The sequence below is a fragment of the Bison bison genome, unplaced genomic scaffold (genome assembly GCF_000754665.1).
Source record: "Bison bison bison isolate TAMUID 2011002044 unplaced genomic scaffold, Bison_UMD1.0 scf7180017864072, whole genome shotgun sequence".
Taxonomy (NCBI): Eukaryota; Metazoa; Chordata; class Mammalia; order Artiodactyla; family Bovidae; genus Bison; species Bison bison.
Genome location: NW_011494644.1, coordinates 11,362,516 through 11,375,517, shown reverse-complemented (window position 1 = coordinate 11,375,517; position 13,002 = coordinate 11,362,516). Strand labels below are relative to the sequence as shown.

Genomic DNA, 13,002 nt, shown 5'->3' with positions numbered 1-13,002 from the left:
ACTGATCCCCACGTGGCCAGGACAGTCAGAGAACGGGGGGAAGCAGTGGACACCTCACTTCCAGCTCGGCCCAACTGGGGTCCCTTCCCAGGTGCCACCCTCCTGATTGGCCTTTGGTCACCACATGGGTGACTTGTGGCAGTGGGAGTCAGCAGTTTTCAGATTCTTACACTCCAGTCACTCCCCTTACCCGTGAAGTGAAGCTGGGTTCCTTTACCCCCTTCAGTCCTGCCTGTCTCCCCAGCTCCTGGCTGGGGGCCCAGGCCCTTCTTGCTCTCCTTCTGGACATCTCTGTGTTGTAATTATGTACAGAGGACCTGGTTGGCGCAGGGTGGGGGTGTTCACTCCTCCTTCTGTTCTCTGGTTCCCCCTCCCCAGTGTTCTTGCACTCTAGTTTATTTAAGGGGACACGCACTGGAACAGGAAATGTCTCCCACCTCCCACCACCACCCTCCTTGCTCTCCTTCCTCTTCACCCACCTTTCTCTGTATTCTCAGGCCTCCCCTGCTTTGTCTGACCAGGGCCCCTGCCTTTCACTTTGTCCCTTCCAGTCCTTACCCTTCCTGGGTAAGGGGTCTTCCCCCGAGCTCCAGGGGGTGGAACCCAATGTTTACATGTTCTTCTGTCTCTGCCCCAACCCTGTGCGGCGCTTTGAGGAACCAGAAAAGAACCTGCTGTTGTACCTGGGCCTGTCTTCTGCTTTGTTATTTGATGAGTGGGGTTAAGGACAAGGAGGGAGGGAGTGATGAGTTAGCAAGGATCTGGGTGTCTCTGGAAGCTGTTGACTGGTCTTGGCAGGTACCTTTGGGCCTTTAGTCTATTAGTCGCTCATCAACACAGTTGTTGAGTTCCTGCTTCACCTCCACCTGTTGGGGATCTGCTGCCTCCGTTGTCACTGGCCTCCTGAAACTGTCTGTGGACAGCCTGCAGCATCCGGATCTCCTTTCCAAAGTGCTCGTGCAACTCCTGGAAGCTGAAAAGGGTCCTGGGGATGGCTAGGGAGCCACAGTCCTCTGGGGGTGAGCCGGGCTCTTGGCCAGCTGCCTGGCACAGCTCCCGGTACTGGGCCTCCAGGGGGCGTAGCAGCTCAGCCAGCCGCGTCCAGGTGGCTCCGGCCAACGCCCACAGCCAGGCTCTCAGCTCCTCCGGGTTTTCTGCTGCCAGCCTGTAGGCCCGCCCACCTTCTCCCCCTGGAGTCCGAATGGTAAAGGCATAGGGTTCTGTGGCTCCAAGGCGTGGCTCCACCTGGCAGTTCTCTAATAGGATGAGACCCAGGGGTGTGTGGTCAGCCTGGTGTTCCAGGTAGAAGAGGAGATTTCCTCGCAGGATGAACCAGCGGCGCTGATAACTGGTATTTCGGGCCCCCTTCTTTAGCAGGATGCCCTCCCGGTCTGGAGCCTGTGTTCTGTACCCACGGAAGAAACGGAGCACGGACTTTCGGTGCAGTTTCATGGTAGCCCACTGTGGGAAGAAACCCTAGGAGCAGAGAAAGGAGCAGTGGTTCATTTGGTTATCTGGGGTACCCCCGCACTGCCCTCCTCTGGCTCCAATAGGCTCTTTCTGGGCACTGTCTTGGTCTAGAGGGATTCAAACTCTTGAGTTCTCAAGAGGGACCTCCCACCCACCTCCCAACCTCAGCTCTACCCCTTGAGCCAAATTACAAAACCTGGGCAGGACTGTAGGGCTGGGGTCCTGTTTGGGGTGGGGTGGGGGGGCGGATATCCACTACAGTCCTTTCCCAGGCCTACCTGAGATGAGGGCACAAGGGACTTCAGGCCTCGGTACCGGGAACAGGTGCCACTGCCACCTCTCCTATTTTTGACTCTTCCCACCTCACAAACCAGGAACTTGCCAGGGGCTAGGAGGCGGCTGATTTTAGACTTCCCCTGGGTCCTAAAAGGAGCTGGGTTCGGAAAGTGTCCCAGGAGCCTCCAGGAGAACCTCTGGGACAAGAGCAAGGCAACACCTCGGACTAGCAAAGGACGGACAACTGGACGCCAAGAGCAGGAAGGCAGGATTTCTAATGAGATGATGAAGGGCGCAGAGCCAGCCGTGGGGAAAAGGAGACTCAACCCGGGAAAGAGAAAACTAGGGCAGGAACCCACCGGCCCTGCTGGGACTTTGTTCCTCCATCATGAACCTGGGCGCCCCTTTCTCCTCAGAGCCTCTACTGTTGTAGGAGAAAACCGAGCCCACTTCCGGCCATCCTCGTCCGATCAGGGTCTAGGCGTTCAAATGTCCCCTCTTGTCACCACAGTCGCCCCACACGGCTCGCGTCACTTCTGGGAGGGGGCGTCTCTCCCCACGCGGCGCGTACTTCCGCCCGCTCCTTCAGTTGTTGTTCTAACCCGAGTGAAGCCACTTCCGGCTTTCCCCGACGCCTTCGGCAGTTCTCTTCCGGGTGGTGGCGGGCGGGTGGCCCGGATGTAGCCCTGGTGAAAACCTCTCCTTTTCTTCCCCCACCTTTCCTGGATCCTTAGGTGAGCGCGTGCCGGCGGGACTGCTGGTGTCCCCGTGGCCCTGCCGCCTTTCTAATTTGTACACAGCCCAAGACAGTTGGGAGTCACCCCGCGGAGTTGGGAGTTCGGCGCAGGGAGGAGCGGGGCTGCCAGGGCGCTAGGTCCTGGGTCCGCCGGGGCCCCTCGGGTTCTGAGGAAGCTGGGGGTGGTGGAGCGGGTGTTTGCCCGCGAAGCACATCGCGCCCAGCACTGCTGGGGCCTGGAATAAGGGTGGTCACGTGGGGGAGCCCGTCTCCTCTCGTCTAGGGTGGGGGTTGCCCGTAGGAGCTCCTCCGCCCGTCCGCTCTTGGGTCTCCGCTCCAGCGGCTCCTGTAGATGCTAAGCCAAGTCCCACGGGGTTTGTGGACTGCCAGCTCCCCTTTCGGCTCCTGATTCTGTACTCCCTCCCTTCCCAAAGTGGATCTAGTACCCGCCAAGTGAAAGATCTGTTGTGCAGGGGGCCCCCTCGCGGGGAGTTGCCTGCTCACCCAGTTCCCTTAATCTGCACCCTTTCTGCTCAGTTTGGAAAAGCCCTTCTGTCCAGTCATGCCAAAGAGGAAAGTGACCTTCCAAGGCGTGGGAGATGATGACGAGGATGAAATCAGTGTCCCCAAGAAAAAGGTGAGGGGGGCCAGACTCCTCTGTTCTGTGGCGGAATGAGGGGAGAAAAAAAATAAATTAGAAGCCAGAAGAGAGATTGGAGGGACAAAGAAAGGATGGGAAGGGCCAGCTTTTCCGTGTATTTCTGAGATACGGTTTTGCAAGATTTTCAGTTTGAGTGTAGATCCTAAGAGTATTTGGGGTCATAGCCAGTAACATGCTTCTTTCTTAACTTCTGTCTCCTGCCCACAGTTGGTGGACCCTGTAGCTGGGGTAGGGGGTCCCGGGAGCCGCTTCAAATGCAAACACTCTTTGGACAGCGATGAGGAGGAGGAGGAGGAGGAGGAAGGGTCCAGCAAATATGACATCTTGGCCTCAGAGGATGTGGAAGGTGAGCTGTACCAAGAATTGACTTTTTGCTGGGGGAACAAACGGACCTCTGGGGTCGTGGAGGACGGGAGGCTCCTGTCTCTTGCACGCCTAGCATGGGATTCTTGTGTCTGTCTGGGTGCAGGTCAGGAAGCAGCCACGCTCCCCAGTGAGGGAGGTGTGCGGATCACACCCTTCAACTTGCAGGAAGAGATGGAGGAAGGCCACTTTGATGCAGACGGCAACTATTTCCTGAACCGGGATGCTCAAATCCGAGACAGCTGGCTGGATAACATTGACTGGGTGAGGCCCGGAGATTAGCATCTGGGCCTGGGCTTTGCTGGCAGTTTGTCAGAAATAAAACCTTCGTGTTTTCCCATTGCAGGTAAAGATCAGGGAGCGGCCACCTGATCAGCGGCCACCGTCAGACTCAGAGGAGGAGGACAGCCTGGGCCAGACACCAATGAGCACCCAAGCCCTCTTGGAGGGCCTTCTGGAACTGATGTTGCCAAGAGAGACAGTGGCTGGGGCACTGAGGCGTCTGGGAGCCCGAGGGGGAGGGAAAGAAGGCAGCAAGGGGCCCGGGCGGCCCAGTTCCCCTCAGCGCCTTGACCGGCTCTCCGGGTTGGCCGACCAGATGGTGGCCCAGGGCAACCTGGGAGTGTATCAGGAGACAAGGGAACGGTTGGCCATGCGACTGAAGGGGTTGGCGTGCCAGACCCAGGGACCCCGTGACCCCACACCGCCCCCCTCCCTGGACATGTTTGCTGAGGAAGTGGCGGAAGGGGAGCTGCAGACCCCAACCCCTGCCCAGAGGGAAGGTAAGATTGAAGGGCAAAGGAGGGGGGTTGTGGACAGGGGGCAGGCCACTGGAGGCCCAAATGACTTGGCCTGTTATTTTAGAAGTAGAGTCACCCGGAGATGGTCTGGCGGATGTGATGTGGGAGTATAAGTGGGAGAACACAGGGGATGCTGAGCTGTACGGGCCCTTCACCAGCACCCAGATGCAGGTAAGCTCCTCTCTACTTTGCTGTGCCTCTTCTCTCCCTCCCCCCACCCCATCAGTCCTCTCCCACCTCTGCCCTCTCTTCCTGCAGACCTGGGTGAACGAAGGCTACTTCCCAGATGGCGTTTATTGCCGGAAGCTGGACCCCCCGGGTGGCCAGTTCTACAACTCCAAACGGATTGACTTTGACCTCTACACCTGAGCCTCCTGAGGGCCCAGTTTGGTGGTCCCTTCTTTGCTGGACTCTGTGGAGGAGGCCCCAGCTGCCTCAGGCAGTGAAGATGTTGGGGGCCACTTTTCAGTCAACTTCCTTTTCCCAATAAAAGCCTTTAGTTGTGTATTAGGGGCCTTGGCTGTGCTGATGGCCAGAAGCTGGATCTGGGAACCTCTTCCGGGTCCCTTTGGACTTGTTCTTGCCCTTAGTGTTTCCTCTCATGAATTTCCTCCTTGCGAGTTTCTCTCTGGTCCCTCGAACCAACTCACCTTTGTTTCCCACTCCTTGGGGCAGAGCCGGGCCTGTCAGGTGTCCTGTGGCCTCCCAATCCCGACTTTGTTCTCAACTGAAAAATCTCTCCACTCACATGCTGTTCTCCAGAATCCCCTGGGGGTTCCTGTTTTGCTGTTCTTAGGTCTTTGGCTCCTAGGACCAAAGATGTTCTGCCTTGTAACCAATATAGGATAGAGCCCCAGAAGTGGAATCTTGAGGCTTGGATGGGCGGGGACATCTGCTGGGAGTGAGCACAAAGGCTGATGCTCACTGGCTTGCTCCCCACTGTCTCAGGTTTCTTAGAAGCAGATAGAAATGGTCTCTGAGGTAAAGTCTAAACTCATTGTTGGTACCTAAAGGACTTTCAAGGCCACCTGGGCCAGTCTGCACAGGCCCAGAGATGGGCCGTGTCTCGCGGAGGTTACACAGTGAATCAGAGGACTGTCCCTGACCCAGAGGACTCCCTTTGAAGGCCTTTCTTGGCACCAGGCCTTTTCTGAATGGCCTTGGAGTCTGTGCAGCTTACATTTCCTGGGCTCCTATAATATATTTGACTCAGTTTAGTTCCTTTAGGAAACTGCGAGAACTGGGCTGGTCCTCTCCATTCAGAGTGCGCCTGGGGAGGATTGGGAGGAAGACTGATAGGTGTCATTGTGTAGTCTGGACCTAACACTTTCCACCTACCCCCGGTGCTGCCTCATGCCTCTCCTCACTCACACCAGTTAGTCCTCCACCTGGCTCTCTGATGGAGTCTATGGGAAACTGTAATCTCACTCCTCAGACATTATGAATGATTGGGTCTAGGGATAGCCTGGGTCTTTGAAAAACTCCCAGGTGTTTCCCATGTGCATCCAAGTGGAAAACCACAGGCCCAGCTCGAGGTTACACCTCGGGAGAGGGGCCGGTTCACGGACCAGTTCATGTGTTAGAGTTGAACATGGGTGTGGCCGAAGTTCTGGTGGCCTCGGTTAGCCAAGAGTCGAGCAGCAGAGCCATGGGGCAGTGGGCATCCTGGGGTGGAAGGAGGCAGGCCCAGAACCAGGAAAGGATGGAGGGGCTGGGTGGGGATACTTGATTCTCTGGTGAGGCAGCTACCTTCTATAATTAATGTCTATAGCAGTGGGGCCCACACTAGGGCTCCATCCAGACCTGGATTTCACTGATTTCAAGATACCTTCAGTTGTAAGATGTCTTCATGTGTTAGAAAGAAAACCCTGCCTGTTGCGGTTGTAAGATGTCATTGATTCAAAGCTGCATCCTGATTGCAGATATGTTCCAAAGTGAAAAAACAGATGTTTTAGAACCAATGAAATACAGTATTCACATTTATATCTCCGGTAACTGACTCATGGGAGGTGTGTAGTGTTTGGTGAATAGATGGAAGCCAAGGGGAAGTTCCCCAGATATCCTGCAGGCATCCCAGGCTCCATCCAAAGCTGAGGACACATCCCTTCTGTGTTTACATCCCTGAGGACAACAGGTGTGGGCAGATTAATGGCCCCCCAAAATGGCCACATCCTAAGCCTCAGAAATTGTAAATGTATGGCTCTCTGGCAAAAGGGAGCTTGCAGACACAATCACGTTAATGATGTGTCCTGGATTAGTGACGTGGGCCCAGTATGTTCACATGGATCCTATTAAGTGAACGGGACTGAGGAGGGTCCAAGTGAGCAGGAGGTGAAGATATTACACCTGCTGCTGGCTTTGCAGTTGGAAGATGGGGCCAGATACCAAGGAACGCAGGTACCTGTAGAGGCTGAAACAAAGAAACGCAGCTCCACCATGGGTTTTGGCCCAGTGAAACCATTTGGGACTTTTGACCACTGCTAGAACTAATAAAATTGTGCTGTGATAAGTTTGAGGTCTTGTGTTAACAGCCTCAATAGGAAACTAGCACTCCATCCAGCTGAATGCCTCTCCCCATCTTAAACCTCACTCAGTTCTTCATTGGCCATGTCCCTATTTCAAGCCCCTATCAACACTTAACTCCCTTGCCTTAAACCAAACAAACTGTGTATATATATGTGTGTGTATATATATATATAATTTTTACATGTGAGTATATAATATTTTTTGCCACACCCCACAGCATGTGGGACCTTAGTTCCCTGACCAGGGATCGAACTCACGTTCACGCATTGGAGGTACAGAGTCTTTTCCCTGTTTTAATTTTATTTATTTTTGGCTGCACTGGCTCTTCGTTGTCGTGTTTGGGCTTTCTCTGGTTTCAGTGGGTGGGGGCTACTCTTTGTTATGGTGCACAGGCTTCTCTTTTTGCAGAGCACAGGCTCCAGGGCACTCAGGCTTCAGGGGTTGTGTTTTGTGAGCTCCAGAGCACAGGCTCAACAGTTATGGCACAGGGGTCTCCATTGCCCTAAAGCATATGGAATCTTCCCAAACTAGGAATCAAACCTGCATTGTCTCCTGCATTAGCAGACAGATTCTTAACCACTGAAGTGCCAGGGAAATCACTACATAATTTTTATATAAATAAGCTTTTTGTATCTTACAGTTGTTTTGTAGATTTACAAAAATATCACAGAGCATACATCCAGTTTTCCCTATTGTTAACATCTTTCAGTGGAACATTTGTTAACCCATGAACCAATGTTATTACTATTTTTATTTTTTTACTTTTTGTTTTCGACATTACTATTTTAAAATAGCTTTACTGCAATAGAATCCACCCACTTAAAGCACCATTGTGTTTAGTACATTCACAGGGTTGCGAAAGCATTGTTACAACCTCATTTTAGAATTTTGTCTAAAAGAAACCCCACTCAGCAGTAGTTCCTCCCCCATTTCTCCCCATCCCCACTCACCCTCCAGCCCCTGCCAGCCTCTAACCTACTTCCTGTCTCGAGATTTGCCTGTTTTGGGCATTTCACACAAATGGAATCATCCCGTATGTGGTCTAATGTGTTTTCTGTGTGTGCTTCTTGTACTTGGCATGTTTCTAAGATTCATCTATGTAACGTATAATAGTACCTTTATTGTTGGGTAACATTCCATTGTGTGGATGGATTAAACTTTTATTTATGTTTTACTAACTTTCCGTAACATCCCTCTTCTGTTTCAGAATCCTGTCTGGAACACCGCGGTACATTTAGCTGTCCTGTCTCCTTAGCTTTCTCTGTTCTGACTGCTCCTCCGACTTGTTTTCACTGACCTTGACCAATTTGAGGAGTGCTGGTGTGGTTTTTGGTCAAATTCCTAAAATTTGGACTTGTCTGAAATTTCCCCTATGATTCATCCCCATTGGGTTATGGGTTTGGAATAGGAAGTCAGAAGTGAAGAACCTTGCCTTTCACTGAAACTTTTAAGTATTTACATCTTTTTTATGTTATATAAATGGAATTGGTTTTTATCTATCTATGGCTATGCTGGGTCTTCATTGCTGTGCAGGCGTTTCTCTAGTTGTGAGCAGGGTGCTGCTCTCTAGTTGAGGTGCGAAGGCTTCTCATTGCTGTGGCTTCTGTTGGTGTGGAGCACAGGCTCTTGGACAGTCAGGCTTCAGTAGTTGGGGTGCAGAGGCTTGAGGGCACAGGTTCAGTGGTTGTGGCGCACGGGCTTAATTGCTCCGCAGCATGAAGGATCTTCCCGGCCCAAGGATTGAACCCACATCTCCAGCATTGGCAGGTGGATTCTTTACCACTGAGCCACCAGGGAAGCCCCTCACTGAAACTTTTTCAAGGCTCCCCATTGCCCTCAAGATCAAGTTTGAAAACTTGAAGCTGATGGGTTTCCTATGGCCTGGCCTGAACCAGCCCTTCCAGCTCCACATGTCTCTTCCCCGCTGCCTCCCTCAGCTCCAGGCTCCAGGCTCCATTACCAAAAGTTCAGCCTCTCTACCCCAGTGCTAAATCAAATCTCAGAGACAGAGTTTTGGGTGGAATAGAAAAGGAGAGCTTTATTACTTTGCCAGACGAAGGGGGACACACTGGGATTCTGCCTCTAAAAACTATGTGCCCCAACCTGGGAGAATTTAATGATGGATTTATAACATGTGGTTCACAGGTGAGGTCTCTGACAAGATTAGAGTACAAGCAGGGCTTTGTTCAGTTGCTCAGTCCTGTCTGGCTCTTAGTGACCCCGTGGACTACAGCTTGCCAGGTTCTTTATCACTGGGCCACCTGGGAAGGCCAAGCATCTTCCAAGGAGGCAGGGCTGAGGGGTCGTTAGTTTCATTCTAAATCCTGAGGTATCATTGAGCCAGGGGCAGATTTACAGGAGAGTTCAAGGTCAAAGTTGCAGGTGTCATTACTGTATCGGACACTTGGCCCTCTGAAATGCAGCCTCTTGCCTTTGGCAGGCTGTTTTCTGGAAGAGTAGCAGGATTCGGGGAGGGGAGTCTGGATACTCCAGGGTATCACACTTTGCCCTGGGCCTCTGGTGGGGTCCTGAGGGAGATGAGGTCTGGGAAGGAGCCCCAAAAGGGGTTAAGATTAATGAAGAGTCAGAATCCACAAAGCCTGAGGAGGTTTGGTATATTCATACCTTTGACACACGTGCCCTCCATTCTAGACCCGCCTGGCTGGCTTGACGCCTCATTGCACAGTCACTGAACCCCAGGCTCCTAGGCAGTGGGGAGGCCTGAACCTGGCAGCCTGCCTTCCACTCTGCTCCCAGCCAGAACCAAGCTAGAGCCCTGGAGATGCCCATCTCTTCCTGATGCTGAGACCCAAGAGGAATTCCTTTCAAGTGTGGGTTGGTTTGTTCTTGGCCATACCCAGAAGCTTTCGGGATCTTAGTTCCCTGACCAGGATTGAACTTGTGTCCTCAGCAATGAAAGTGCAAAGTCCTAACCCCTGAACTGCCAGGGAATTCCCTCAAGAGTGGATTTAGTAGCAGATGTTTTACACATGGAGGGCTTCCCAGGTGGCTCAGTGGTAAAGAATTTGCCTGTCAATGCAGGAGACACAGAGACACAGATTTGATCCCTGTTTTGGGAAGATCCCTGGGGGAGGAAATGGAAACCCACTCCAGTATTCTGGCCAGGAAAATCCCATGGACAGAGGGGGCCTGGTGGGCTGCAGTTGATGGAGTCGGAGCATGTACGTTTTGCGCATGATTCGAGGGTGGATAAAGGACAAAGTCAGTAGCCATTTCTGAACTCCCCACAGAGGCTGGGCTGCTCCTGGTCCTTTTTGACTATTCCCCAAGTTCAGTGATACACTTTCACTGTGGTAGGTTCACCACTTCCCAGACCACCACCAACCTCCTTCAGGGGGAACATCCCAGCTCACATCTCCAGTTGGCTGGCTGGGGGCTGACACGACCCGGTTCTCCAGGAGGCTTGTCTGGCCCAGCCTGCCCTGTAGGTAAGGCCCACCTCCTTGTGTAAGCCACAGCTGCCCTGGGGGCTCAGATGGTGTAGTGCCTGCAGTGTAGGAGACCCGGATTCCATCCCTGGGTTGGGAAGATCCACTGGAGGAGGAAATGGCAACCCACTCCAGTATCCTTACCAGGTTAATCCCATGTGCAGAGGAGCCTGGTGGGTTGCAGTCCATGGGGTTGCAAAGAATTGGACACCACTGAGCAACTAACACTTTCTCTGTGTAAACCCTGCATGTGACCAGTGTGTAAAATCTAGCTGCAGATGCTGATGCTGACTGAGATTTGCTTGGGCAGCATCTGGTCTTCCTGTTCTGATGCTATCGTCCTTGCTCTCACTTTCCTGTTCTCCACCCACTACCCTGCATGTCTCTGCCCCACTCAACTCTGTGGCATCCGGCCCTGTGGCTCCCTGTTTTGGACACCTTTCTCTATTTCAAGCTCTCCATGGTCACTTGGACACGATGTGGGCTTTTGCCCTCTGACCTAAAGGCCTCTTATCTGACTCAGACTTCCTACTCTAAACCCATCTCTATTTGATAAGAGAAGAGGAAGTCATTTGACATCTCTGTTTTCTTTTCCTTTTCTTTTTTGGTCATGCTTGTGGGATCTTAGTTCCCAGATCAGGGATCGAACCCAGGCCCTCAGCAGTGCTAGCACAGGGTCCCAACTGCTGGACCACCGGGGAATTTCTGACATTTCTTAAGTATCTAAATAAGTTAGGAGTATTATATTTCATCTTCCCAACAACCTACTAGTTAGCTACATATTTTCCCCATCTTGCTGATGAGAAAAATGAGGCTCAGAGAGGTGAGGAAAACTGACGTGCCCCATATTGAAGAATCTGAAAATGATAGAGTGATAGAACCCAGGCCTGTGTGATCCTGAAGTCTAGCCAGGATTTTTGATGAGTGAACTGACCCAATTTATGGCCTATTTTATTTTTTTTAATTTTTAAAATTATGTATTTATTTTTGGCTGTGCTGAGTCTTCGTTGCTGTATGTGTGGGCTTTCTCTAGTTGCGGTGCTCGAACTTCTCATTGTGGTGGCTTCTCTTGTTTCAGAGCATGAACTCTAGGGCGCTCAAGTCGGTAGTTGTGGCTTCTGGGCTTCGTTGCTCCACGACAAGTGGAATCTTCCCAGACCAGGGATCACACCTTTGTCTCCCATGTTGGCAGGCAGATTCCTAACCACGGAACTGCCAGGGAAGTCCTTCAGAAATTTTTTACCATCCTAACAGACACTCTGTACCCTAACTAAACAAAAAACTCCCCATTCCTCTCTCCCTCCAATCCCTGGTAGTCTCCATTTTTGCTGTTTCTCTGAATTTGCCCTTTTGTGTCCGACTTATTCCACTTAGCATACTGTTTTGAAGGTTCGTCCGTGTCGTAGAAGGTATCAGAACTTCTTTCCTTTGAAAAAAATCCATGATTTCTCCCCCTTCTCAAGATCTATTTTTGATTCATTGGCATGCTTTTAAGTCTTTGTTTTGTTGTCACACTTTTCTTTGTTAGTTCTTTGAACATATTTATAATAGGTACTTCAAAGTCTTGGTCTATTACATTTTTTTTCCCACTGAGTTTGGACTGATGCCCCCTAAAGGTTGTTGTTGGTTTGTTGGTTTGTTTGTTTGTTTAATAATTAGCCTGGTAGGCAGTATCTGTGAAATCTGCCTCCTTCATGGCGTGTGGCCATGGTCTCTACCCTGTTTTTTTGTGTTTTGTTTTTTAACCAATTGATGTTTTTATTTTTAAGCTTGGGTTCCTAGGAAGACCTCTGTGTCAGTGTCACTTAATGGTCAGCCACTTATTGAATGGAGGCTGTACTCAGTTACCTCGCATCAGTGCGAATTCTATTCTCTGCCAACAAACCTGTGTGTGGGTAGGAGAGTACAAAGTTCAAGCTGTTTTCAAGTTGGCCCCAGATTTACTTTCCTCTGAGCCCTTTTGAAGCTTCTCTGCGCATGTGGCCCCAGGGTTAGCCAAGCGTGGAAGGATGGAGTGGGCCCCCCTGCCCTCCGCTGCAAATGCACACAGCCTCAGCTAGGAGTATGCGTGCCTCAATCTCAACCACAGCATCAGGCTAGTAAAAGCATCAGCTCTTCTCACTTGCACACCCCCAATTTGGCTACTTCTACCAGCAACATTGCTTGGTGTGGGCACTGTCTGCATCTCTAAATCCAATGAGCCCCCTTCATCAGTGAATCTGCTGGTCCTCAACACTGTCCCACCTTGGCAGCTGGGATGAGATGAGATGAAGCAGCCTCAAGCAAGAACACAGGAACAGCCTCCCCCAGTTCTAACTCAAAGTTGAGCAGTTTTCAAGTCAATTCCTTCTTAGATTGGGGCATGTGTTTGGTCAGTTTCAGAGCTCCAAAGTGACTGTTTTGTCTGTTTTACCCAGATTTATAATTACCTTTGGGGAGAGGATTTGCTGACCTCCTCACTCAAACAGAGGTGGCAACCTCTTCCTTTAAATATTTTGAACTTTGTTCTCAAAAACAGTTATGTTGGGACTTCCCTAGTGGTCCCGGGAATCTGCCTGTCAATGTAGAGGACACAGGTTTGATTCCTGGTCAGAGAGGATTCCACAGGCCTGGGGGACAGCTGAGCCCATGCACCACAGCTTGAGAAAGCCCACACGCAGCGACAAACACCAACTGCAACCAAAAATAATTAATTAAAAACCAGTTTTATTACTTGGCCAA

At 51.4% G+C, this 13,002-nt stretch overlaps 2 protein-coding genes across 4 annotated transcripts; one reads left to right on the top strand and one right to left on the bottom strand.

Moving 5' to 3' along the window:
* Positions 1 to 677: 677 nt before the first annotated feature.
* On the bottom strand, positions 678 to 2,010 carry LOC104986654 (sesquipedalian-1-like). Its single transcript, XM_010837320.1, has 2 exons — positions 1,749 to 2,010; positions 678 to 1,476 (listed from the first exon to the last, which is right to left on the bottom strand). Exon 2 carries the CDS (start codon positions 1,450 to 1,452, stop codon positions 832 to 834), a length of 621 nt encoding a protein of 206 aa, XP_010835622.1. The 5' UTR covers positions 1,453 to 1,476; positions 1,749 to 2,010; the 3' UTR covers positions 678 to 831.
* Positions 1,198 to 4,813, top strand: CD2BP2 (CD2 (cytoplasmic tail) binding protein 2). 3 transcript variants are annotated; one of them, XM_010837322.1, is made up of 7 exons: positions 1,198 to 1,351; positions 3,020 to 3,119; positions 3,351 to 3,489; positions 3,613 to 3,770; positions 3,853 to 4,288; positions 4,371 to 4,477; positions 4,565 to 4,813. In XM_010837322.1, the coding sequence occupies exons 2-7, from the start codon at positions 3,045 to 3,047 to the stop codon at positions 4,673 to 4,675; spliced, it is 1,026 nt and encodes a 341-aa protein (XP_010835624.1). In that variant the 5' UTR covers positions 1,198 to 1,351; positions 3,020 to 3,044; the 3' UTR covers positions 4,676 to 4,813. The 3 variants fall into 3 exon arrangements, with proteins under 3 accessions (XP_010835624.1, XP_010835623.1, XP_010835625.1); XM_010837321.1 differs by lacking the exon at positions 1,198 to 1,351 and adding an exon at positions 2,373 to 2,480; XM_010837323.1 differs by lacking the exon at positions 1,198 to 1,351 and adding an exon at positions 2,373 to 2,480 and having other exon boundaries at positions 4,374 to 4,477; positions 4,565 to 4,809.
* Positions 4,814 to 13,002: the final 8,189 nt, after the last annotated feature.

Bases quoted from the DNA above. Each gene is read 5' to 3' on its own strand.
- CD2BP2 (XM_010837322.1), top strand. From the start codon at position 3,045: ATGCCAAAGAGGAAAGTGACCTTCCAAGGCGTGGGAGATGATGACGAG. The intron at 3,490-3,612 runs GTGAGCTGTACC...GTCTGGGTGCAG, and splicing joins GGCCTCAGAGGATGTGGAAG to GTCAGGAAGCAGCCACGCTC. The intron at 4,478-4,564 runs GTAAGCTCCTCT...CTCTTCCTGCAG, and splicing joins TCACCAGCACCCAGATGCAG to ACCTGGGTGAACGAAGGCTA.
- LOC104986654 (XM_010837320.1), bottom strand. From the start codon at position 1,452: ATGAAACTGCACCGAAAGTCCGTGCTCCGTTTCTTCCGTGGGTACAGA.